The 11,228-nt window shown below is 37.4% G+C and overlaps 1 protein-coding gene across 1 annotated transcript in view; it reads right to left on the bottom strand.

The window, feature by feature from the left end:
* LOC107695440 (DExH-box ATP-dependent RNA helicase DExH1-like) overlaps positions 1-11,228 on the bottom strand; it is a 24,652-nt gene that overhangs the window by 3,920 nt on the left and 9,504 nt on the right. Inside the window, exons 2-5 of the mRNA XM_016495345.1 lie at positions 9,621-9,787; positions 9,246-9,327; positions 1,563-1,618; positions 1,340-1,404 (exon numbers count right to left, since the gene is read on the bottom strand). Coding sequence (XP_016350831.1) covers positions 1,340-1,404; positions 1,563-1,618; positions 9,246-9,327; positions 9,621-9,663 — 246 coding nt within the window. The 5' untranslated portion in view covers positions 9,664-9,787. The remainder of the gene's footprint in view (positions 1-1,339; positions 1,405-1,562; positions 1,619-9,245; positions 9,328-9,620; positions 9,788-11,228) is intronic.

Here is an 11,228-nt window from a genome sequence, read left to right as displayed (position 1 = left end):
ATCTCCCGCTTGGAATTTCAGCCTTTCTCATTGGACAAGCCCATCCTGAGAGGCGTGAATCTTCTCAGCCCGTTGTCTTCTGCTAAGGCTTCTGCTAAGTTTTTTACTAAATCTTCTGATGGCTGCCCGTGTGGAGAGCCTGAGCCGGTGCGAGGACATAAGCTGCACCTGAAGTGGCATTTAGAAGTATTTACACACTGTTTAATGCAGAACATGAATGCATTTAACCTACAGTTACAAATGCATAAATAATTTGATATATTAAACATAAAAAATTGAATACTGATATTAGAAATTATTTAAAAAATGAAAAGATACTTTAAATGTGAAATTAAAAACGCCAGCAGGTGGCAGCAAGTCACTGTTAGTAAGTGAGTTATTGTGAATTAACCGAATCATTTAAACGGTTGATTCATTCAGGAACAAAACGCTGTCATGTTGCTCAAAGAAGCAAAACAGCGCTGTGGCTTTGTTTGGAATTATTTTTGTTGGCGAAATAGTACAAAAACAGGCAATATGGTGTCTAAAACGTACGTCTCTTAATAAAACTTCTAGTTTATTGAGCTGTTGTAAAAAAAAAAAAATAATAAATATTACATTTGTATATGGTAATTTTTGGAGAAAAAAAGGCACTCTTCCGTGTGAAATTGATTAACTATAAGAAGTGGTATAAATATACACATTTTCTGCCCCCATGTCTTGAATTTGTGATCATTCTGAATGTATTTTAATAGACTGAATCATGCAGTGAAAGAGCGCACTGTAAATGTGCACGCGCACTAGACTTCAGGTAATGCGTGCACTCTGTAGGTGTTTTGAATGGTTTTTTTGGGTCGTGAGAATATTGAGCAAAATAGCTCACTTGTCATGGTGTTACTTAACTATATCTTGTTATGAATAAACTAAACATTCAGAATTTTTACCTCAGTTCTGAGTTTATGTGTGCTGTTACGCTCATTTGTTCTGAAGTCTCTCACAAAGAAACAAACAGAGTGAGCCTCAGCGTGACCTTGTATTCTGTATTCTGCTAACTTTCTACAATTCTCTCTGATGATGCAGTACCTTACGGAAGAAAAAATCTTTTGGTCTGTCCAATGATTGTAAACAGTCATTAGGTCCATCAGACTTAAGATATTTTAGCAGTAATGTGACCAAAAATATTTAAGACCCATCACATTTAAGACATTTTAAGACTTTTTAAGGCCTTATATTAGGAAAACGTTATTTAAGACATTTTAAGACTTTATAAGGACCCGCGGACACCCTGTAATTAGATTAAAAAAATTTCATCGCTTACCAGCCCTAGTACAAACATGAGCGCCCACACACTCAAGCCCACCTGGTTTCTGCAATGTTGGTAGCGTTCACGATCTTGCGCACTCCCGGAGGCGGCTTTTTGAATACCTGAGGGGAGAGAGAAGCTAAGTGTCATTCATGAACATAATAGCACTATTGAAAGTTTGAGGCGCTGGACTTCACATGGAGCTTAGCAAATTCAATTCAGCAGTCAGATGGGAGGGAAAGATCGCATTTGTGAGCTTGCCACAGCTGTCTACACTTACCTGAGTCTGAGACACTGTGGGCATCAAAGAGTGGAGGGGGATGATGATAAACCGATCTGAAAGAGAGTCGAGATTTGAGCAAGTCAGAACTCAAGGTGCTGTGGCCGCTAGCATACATGTGTTTGTTGTTAAATCTGTGTAAAGACAAATGTAGCTGTGATGAATGTAGATTCATTTTTATGTTCCTGTAACAACCAACCCTCTACACTGCAAGTAAATCACTCACATATGTGACTGAATTCCATACTAGGCAAATAAATAATATACACTAAACATACTATACCCAGCATTCTCTGACACACCAGTGTTTAAACACTCACCATAGCCTGGCTTAAAGTGCTCTCTATCTCTTTAATGTACACAAACAGAGAAAGAAAGTGAGAGGCTTAATTACCACATAGGATTTATGTGCTATATGTAAATAGTATTGGTTATATATACACTACTGGTCAAAGGGTTGGGATCAGTAAGACTTGTAATGTTTTTTTAAGAAGTCTCTTATGCTCATCAAGGCTGCATTTATTTTATCAAAAATACAGAAAAAAGACAGTAATCTTGCAAATGTTATTACAATATAAAATAATGGTTTCTGTTTTAATATACTTTAAAATATAATTTATTTCTGTGATGCAAAGCTGAATTTCCATCAGCCATTACTCCAGAATAAAGTGTCACATGATCCTTAAGAAATCAGTCTAATATGTTGATTTATTATTAGAGTTATCAATGTTGGCAACAGTTGTGCTGCCGAATATTTTTTTGGAAACTGTGATACTTTTTTCAGGATTCTTTGATGAATAAAATGTTAAAAAGCACAGCATTTATTCAAAATATAAATATTTTCTAACAATATAAATCTGCTATCACTTCTTAAAGGGTTAGTTCACCCAAAAAATAAAATTCTGTCATTAATTACTCACCTGCATGTTGTTCGAAACCCGTAAGACCTTCGTTCATCTTCGGAACACAATTTAAGATATTTTTGATTAAATATGAGGGCTCTCTGACCCTCCCATAGACAGCAAGGTAACTACCACATTCATCACGTCATCACGCCGGATCTGGGTCAGCGCCAGCACACGCTCGCGTCATGATACTGTCATGAACGTGCGTCCAAAGTGACGCAGTAGAGATGAAAATGCGGAATAAAGTCATTTTTTTTGTTTTCTTCGCGCAAAAAAGTATTCTCGTAGCTTCGTAACTTTACAGTTGAACCACTGATGTCACACGGACTACTTTGTATCAGATTTCATCAAAAATATCTTAATTTGTGTTCCGAAGATGAACGAAGGTCTTACGGGTCTGGAACAACACGAGGGTGAGTAATTAATGACAGAATTTTATTTTTTGGGTGAACTAACCCTTTAACAATTTAACACATCCTTGCTGAATAAAAGTTGTAGTTTCTTTCAAAAAAAGAAAGAATACAAATTTACTGACCCCAAACTTTTGGACTGTAGTTTATATTGTTAGAAAATATTTCTATTTTAAATAAATGCTCTTCTTTTTAACTTTTTGTTCATCTAAGAATCCTGAAAAAAAGTATCACAGGTTCCAAAAAAATATTAAGCAGCACAACAGTTTCCAGCACTGATAATAAATCAGCATATTAGAATGATTTCTGAAGGATCATGTGACACTGAAGACTGGAGTAATGATGCTGAAAATTCAGCTTTGCATCAGAGGAATAAATGAGATTTTAATGTATATTAACATAGAAAAATGTTATTTAACATCATAATAATATTTCACAATATTAAATTTTGTCCTGTATTTTTGATCAAATAAATGCATCCTTGATGAGCATAAGAAACTCATAAAAAAACATTAAAAAAATTGTTCTGATCCCAAACTTTTGACCGGTAATGTGTGTGTGTGTGTGTGTGTGTGTACATATAATTTTTATTTATTTATTTTTTACTCTGTCAAAACGACAGAGTTTGTTTGGAATTATCATCATCAGTATTTTAGCCTTTTCACTAATGCTCATCACCTATCACCATCCACGTTTTGATTTTGACAACAGTTTTCTAGCATCTTTTCTTCAAATGCTCAGGTGAAATGTAGAGATACAAAAATATATCTTCATAATTATTTACAGGTAAAACTACAAACAGGGACTAAGTCACTAAAAGACTGAAACATCTATCTGACTTAAACATCTGGTCAGCCATGAGAATATCATTCAGGGTGCTGATGTTGTCCCATCCAGGAAGAAACACTAGAATCGTTCCATGCTGAAAAGAAAAAGCAACTTCAATGTGTCTATATAATTGCACTTTTTTTTTCCTTTTTTTTTTTAAAGAAGTTAAAAAATTTGGGGTCATTAAGATTTTTTTGAAAAAATACTACTTTTATTCAGCAACTAACTACACATTAAATTGATCAAAAATTACACTAATAACATTAATAAAGTGACAAAGATTTTTATTTTGAATAAATGCTGTTTTAATAAACTTTCTATTAATCAAAGAATGATACATTCATTTTGAATTCATTTTGTATCATTAGGCAAGTTCAGAGACAATTTCTGACAGTTCTTAAATCACCACAAGCACAAATTACATTCCCACACTGTGATCTGAGGGGTAATTTCTGTCCTAAAAACGGAGCCGCCTACCAATGTCAGATAAAGTGAATCAAATCTTTTACATTAGCAAAAGCAATCTGAGAGGTTTACCCTCATAAAAATGCAGTGTTGACGGAGGGGAGGGGGGGAGATAAAACATGAAGTGTTCCCAGGCGGCCCTGGTTCTATATTTAACACCCCAGCAATGTGACCTCAAAGGTACATGACAAATTAAACAGAATCTACTTACCCTTGCAATGTGTGCATGCACATGAGCGTGTCGCTGGTTGTGCATGCCAAAAGGTAACTGTGTGTGTATGTATGTGAATGCATTTCAGAGCATTCTGTGACCCAGATTCCTCTGTGTAGAGCAAAACAAACCTGACATTAAAAAGCCGGGTATTCCCAAATGTTACTATTAATTAAGAATACTTAATCTCCCTATTCTGCTGTGAAATCCAGGATTGTGACACTGATAATGAAAGTGCCCCTTTCTACGAAAACAAACTTGCTCTTCATCCTCCTCGCCCCCCAAAAAATAACAGACATACACAAAAAGATTTTTAGCCTGATGTGATGGGACTATTTCATACTTCATGATAAAAAGCGAGTTATTTACCCACCCACCATTTTAGGGGTTACCAGACCTTATTTATTCTTAGACACATAAATTCTTGACTTTAAGTTTAGTAAATAGCCAGTCAGAAGATAGTGAAGTCAACAAGCATGCTTAATCTCCAGACAACATTAATTAAAACTGCTTTTGATCTGTGATTTTATGGTTTGGCTTCTTAATTAGCCAATCGCAATAATTTCCTCATGAAAGACAACCCACTGCTGTATCTGACAGCGGCCAATAAACACAAGCTAAACTCTTCTCTGATTTCAGAGAACTTTAAGGGTCAGAGGACTTTAAGCTTCTCATACAGCAATTATGTTCTTAAGTTTTTGACTGCATAACTCTAGGAAATATTGTCTGCCATGAAGACAAACCAGTACAGGGTCTTTGCGTTCTCTTCAGCTCTATACTTGTTTGAACATTTTGCAGCTTTTTATTGACAGCACAGTACGGAGAAGACAGGAAATGATGAGAAGCAGAGAGAATGAGAAAAGATCCAAGCTTAGTTCACCAACAATGGCACCAATGTGTCATAGAACATGAACTATGTATAATATGTTTATGTACCACTAGGCCACATCTCCAACTGATTACAATCTGGAAAATGACCTACAATAATAGAATTATCTGACTTCAGGAATTATATACATGTTTAACATTATATCAATGTTTTACTAAGGACTCTTCAGCCCAAATAGAAATTTGGACTTTGTCTTATTGTATTCATTTGTTCCAAAGTCCCTTTAAGGTAAGTAATTTCACTCGGTGGCCATCTTTAAAGCACCTCTCAGGCATGAAAGTGCAGCTCCTATCTCTTTGAAAAGGGAAACATCAAATTGTCCAAAACTGTTCGCCAAGCTTACGATTAAATTTCATATTTGAAATCACCAATAAAAAAAGACGACAACTGTCTCATTAACGATGTTTCTTTTGCTCAAATAGTGTTAAAAAAAGCTTATTTTTCAGGCTAGACCAGCCAACGCTGACTGTTTCTATAGCATCCAGAACTTCTAACGGCAGCTGCAGTGACACAATGACTTTACCCATAAGCAACTCGCTCTTTTATTCAGAAGGCAGGGTTTTCTTCGATAGAGTGGCCATGTTGAGCGATGCATTTTCCCCCATTCAAAACTATACAAGTGACACTTCTTGGGCTTTCTATAGTCTTTATTTGTACAGCAAGAACGATCGCGCAGAAGCTATTGAAGCGCTCATTTTATTTTGGTGTCATATTCATAATTTGTTAAATTAACCATAAAAATGGAAATTACTTTTTAAATGGACAAATTAATAAAATTAAGTTAAAAATATAACAAAAAATATTTAAATGAAAAAAAATACACTAATCAGACAAAAAATTAAAACCACTGACAACTGAAGTAAGTAACACTGATTTTATTGTTACAGTGGCACCGGTCAAGGGGTGGGGTATATTAGGCAGCAAGTAAACAGTCAGTTCTTGAATTTCATGTGTTGGAAGCAGGAAAAATGGGCAAGCAAAAAGATCTGAGTGAATTTGACAAGGGCCAAATAGGACAACTTGTGAAGCGGCATCAGGGTCATTGGCACCCAAGGCTCACTGATGGACATGGGGAGCGAAGGTTACATGACTTACATCACCAAAGTGTGACTTGGAGGATAAGCACAAGTGCTGACGATGTCATTTGAGACAGTGCCTTAAAGGCACAGCAGCCCATTTAAGTCTAAGGGTCAGAGATAGGAAGGGTTTTAAGCTAAATCATGACTGACATAAGTACACCACAGAGGGGGGAAAAGAAACACAAGCCCTTTCGGGGGTATAATAGTAGGTTACAATATTTTACCATTATATCTCTCATATTTGAGAATTCAGACCAATTTTATCCATGTTGGGTATGAATATGTAATGATATGAAATTAATGTGAATGTGGTATTGAAAAAGAGAGATACCAAACAGAACCTCCTGTTTGGAGGCTTTTATCTCACCCTCTCTGACATATACTGCAATCGTATGTCACACGTGCCTATATTTTTCCACATAAAAGAGCTGAGGCAGAAGCAATCCCAGAGACATAAAGAGAAGTTCATTTCACATCAGTTCAGAGGAGAGGAGAGGATCTGCAGACCTATTAGTACACATTTCATGCCAACATGTTTCTGCTTTACAGGAGACTCACCATCTCTCCCTGATCTGTCCATCTGTCCGGCCAAGTCACATGGACACACACTCACATACACACACACACAAAAAAAAAACAGCCAAGCGTACAGGGAAAGCACTCACATCCTCTTTCATTATGATGTGTCTGATCAATGCTACGATAAGCTCTAGATTGATCTTGTCTAGGGTGACCATACGTGCCATTTTCCCAGGACGCGTCCTGGCCAGGATTTCTATATTGCCTAAAATATCTAGGTTTTGGCTTTGTTTGCGTGTGCAGACCGATCGGTGTATGACATCAAAATACCATACAGACGGTTCCTTATGCTTTCAAAATGCTCTCGAGGTATTTTGCTGTCATACACCGATCGGTCTGCACACGCAAATAAAGCCAAAACTAGATATTTTAGGCAATATAGAAATCTTTCCCAGGACGCATCCTGGGAAAATGGCACGTATGGTCACCCTAATCTTGTCATCATCATCCATCATCTCCAGCGCATCGATGGTGCTGTTTGAGTACCTGCCAATCACACAGCAGAGAAGTCACGCTACATCACATCATGGTGACTCAACAAGCACTGGTAAATATTTGCTTTTAGAATTCACCTTTATAAGCTCCAAGACAAACATCAACAACGGGATATAACTGCAGCCCCACCAATAGATTTATTTTTAAAATGTACAAAATAAATTTGTTATAGTGGCTGGCGTGCAGGTTTGTAAATGTAATACCTTACCATAGGGTAATTAGTCAAAAAGTTCATTAAGGGTGTGTTCACACTTGTCATGTTTGGTTAGATTAACATTAACGAACTCTGGTGCGATTGCTCTGTTGAAGTGTGAACGGTGCCATCCGAACCCTGGCGCGCACCAAACAAGCAGACCGAGAGCTTCCAAACGAACTCTGGTGCAGTTGGAATGAAATATGAACACAACACGGACCAAATATTTCTAAATGAACCAAAAACAGGAAGTAATGACAAGATGCGACGCTATGCGACATGATTTGACAACACGGTGTAACCAAAACAAAATGAGCAGAGGGCAAACGTGGAGCAACGATGAGGTAAAGTGCCTTTTATGAGCTCCTTGTGAGTTTGCAAACGGTGAAAATTAAATTATATGTACACGCAAGAATGAGCGCGCTTAGTCCAGCAGACGGCATTAGATGTGTTCGACTTGAAGCGGCGCTGAGCAGACCGATCGGTTAATGGGTGCGTTGATATCATACACCCACAGCGCCGCTTTAAGTCTAACGCACCTGTTTGTTTGGGGTGTTCGGTACGTTCCGTCACAATATATACGTCAATCCAATATAAGCCGACCAATCAGGTTGTGAATGTATCACTATGCCTTTAGGTTCGGTGTCTTTAGGTTTGCTGTCAAAAGTGCCAATGTGAACGCTAAGCGGACCAGGAACAAATGTATCATTTTCCTTTTTGGTCCGGACCAAACGAACCGAACTACAAGTGTGAACACACCCTAATTTTAATGTGCTTGCACATCGAGGCATGAGATGGTGGTTGCTGTCATTCAATATGGGAATAGATTTAGTACAGCCTGTATAGAACACCATGAGATTGTTTATCAAAAAAGACTGATGGTCTCTGAGCATGCGGGCGAAGCAGGGCCAGCTCTCGCAGTATTCAGCCTCCTTCTGTTCTTTCTCTGGCCGTACATTCTGGACGTGCATAAATCCTCTCCTATAGTGAGGTATGCAGTCCTGATGTTGTAACTTTAACCTAACAACCAAAGTTAGATACTCCAATTAGATACTCCTACTCCTAAGTTCAGTCAGTCAAGCTCACTGTAGAGCATCTACTGCAGTCACTGAGCTACAAAATGATGGGAAAATATAAAACGGAGATAACACCAAGTCATTCCAACCTAAAGGAATAGTTCACCCAAAAATGTCAATCCAAACAGACATAGACAGTACAAAATGATAAACTGTATGGAAAAGAGCTGCTTAAATACTGAATTTTATTTTCATTGCTTTTTTTTAATCATTTTTTAATTTGCATGTAAACACCTTGGATCAGCTTGAACCATGTGTAAAAATGTAAAAGATGATCTTTCAGAAATCATTCTATTATGCTGATTTGGTGCTCTAGAAAAATGTATTATTATTATTACAACTGAAGAAGTTGTGCTGCTTTATATTTTTATGGTAACTGTGATCTTGTTTAAGGATTCTTTGATGAATAAAACATTTAAATAGAAACAGAAATCTTTTAGTCAATTGAATGCATCCTTGCTGCATAAATGTATTAATTTCTCATAATTTCTTACTGACCCACATTTTAGAATGACACTTTTGAAATATTCCATAAAACTGTAAACGAGCTCACCTAAGCAATTCCACCACATCCTCCAGTAAGTGCTCTTTCACTGGGTATGTGTATCCAGGAGTATGGATCATGGAACAATTATCTGTAAGAGTATAAATCTGTCACATGCATGTTTCTCCTTGCTTGGTTGGATTTCCATTGTTCATAATATGACCTTTTCCCCTTGAATGCTAAAGCTATTATCCCGGTCATTACCACTACGCTAGGCATATTGTGTTCCTTTGAAGAATACAGAGAGCTTTATTAGGCTATTATGTATATTATACATATTATATTATAAACAAAGTTAAACAAATGCTGCAAAACAGCAAATCAGTCAATCATATCGCATTTAGCTATCTTAATTATTTGAAGACGATATGTTATTTCTCTTACTGAAATATTTGCTGAATTTCTCAGTGTTAAGCGTGGCAATCATGAGGACTACTTTTAGGTCCTCTCGAGCAGTTAACAGGTCCTTCACGGTGGTGAGAAGAATATCAGACTGAAGACTCCTCTCATGAATTTCATCCAGGACCAGATGACTTATGCTTGAAAGATATCTGAGGGAAAGAAAAAAAAGAGAGCTTGAGTAAAGGACAGACTTTTTCCTTATTCGTGAATGGGTGAGAAGAAATAACTAGAGCAAAAACAAGAAAGATTCCTGAAGCCCTGATGATCTGAAGCGACCCACTCATAACTGACAACTATGATATTTCTTGAAGGCCACACATGGTTAAAGACTTTACAGATACTGCAAGAATTGAAAATAATATTAATTTCAGTTACAGTTACTGTCATACAGACAGTATTCGAGCCATTCCTGTAAGCTTCTGTCTGAACAGGGCAATTTGAGAGTCGCAGCTGTTAGTAAACACGGTTGTCAATCCCAAACACTGACTCTGTAAGCGTAAGTGACAGCATCTCAGATCCCTAACAAGCTTTTATCTGGGACTTCTGTGTGTATGAATATGTCAGCAGTTAAACAGAAGGGATCAGAGAAAAAAAAAAAACACGACAGTGCATAATGTGTTTTCTATGTGGGTTGCAGTAAAAGCTGTCTGAGTGGATGAGTCAAGCTAAGAGGCATGGTGAATGTTACTGTAGGCATCTCCCCTCTGCAGCTGCTGAAGCAGAGATGATGTGAGTGAGTCAGTCAGTCATACTGAATGTATGTGCAATTATACGTATGTTTGACATTGCTTTGAGTATGTATATGTGCACGCTGCACCCTGCACACCGGCTGTGTGCTGATTAAACACCGGCTCCTCTCACAGGGTAAAGAAAAGTCAAAGCAGACAGATAGAGGACGGGGGGAGCGGGTTATGAAACAGCAGAGTGGAGAAAAAGAGGTGTAGAACACTTATGGATCTGAGCGCAGCCACTGAAGAATAATGCCTGTAGTACAATACAACACTGAGCCTTGTTTCCGTGGTAACCGACTGGAAAGCAGTGCCAGAGGATGAGGGGGGAGAAAAGGAGGAGGAATGAAACAGGAACAGTCAGAGTAAATATAAATTTAATTTCAATTTCAATATTAAAATAAATTACAATTCTAAAATCAACATACTACACACAATAAAAGCAAGAACATACCCTATTTAAATAAAGATAAATCAATGAATGAATAGGCTAAATAAATAATGAATGAATTAAATGAATGAAAATAAACGAATTACATTTTTCAATATTTAAATAAACAAATGAATGAAATGTTTCCAATAAATAAACTCTAAAAGAGACAAGAAAAACTTCTCAGGTTACTTATGTAACCATGGTTCCCTGAGTAGGGAACGAGACACTGCGTCCTCTAGGGGTCGCTATGGGAAACGCCTCGTCGTGACCCGTGTCTGAAGCATACATTGAAAAAACACCAACTCGTTGGCCGGCAACAGCCATGACGTCACTACCAGTGCGACTATAGTATAAATAGGCGCCGGGAGCACACATCATTCACTTCTTCATCTGAAGCTTGCGTCCGCAGCATGGCAAGAAACCTAGAGG

The sequence above is a fragment of the Sinocyclocheilus anshuiensis genome, unplaced genomic scaffold, assembly GCF_001515605.1.
Source record: "Sinocyclocheilus anshuiensis isolate Anshui unplaced genomic scaffold, SAMN03320099.WGS_v1.1 scaffold678, whole genome shotgun sequence".
In the NCBI taxonomy this organism is placed as follows: Eukaryota; Metazoa; Chordata; class Actinopteri; order Cypriniformes; family Cyprinidae; genus Sinocyclocheilus; species Sinocyclocheilus anshuiensis.
Note: the sequence above shows the minus strand (reverse complement) of the source record. Positions and strands in the feature narration are given on the sequence as shown.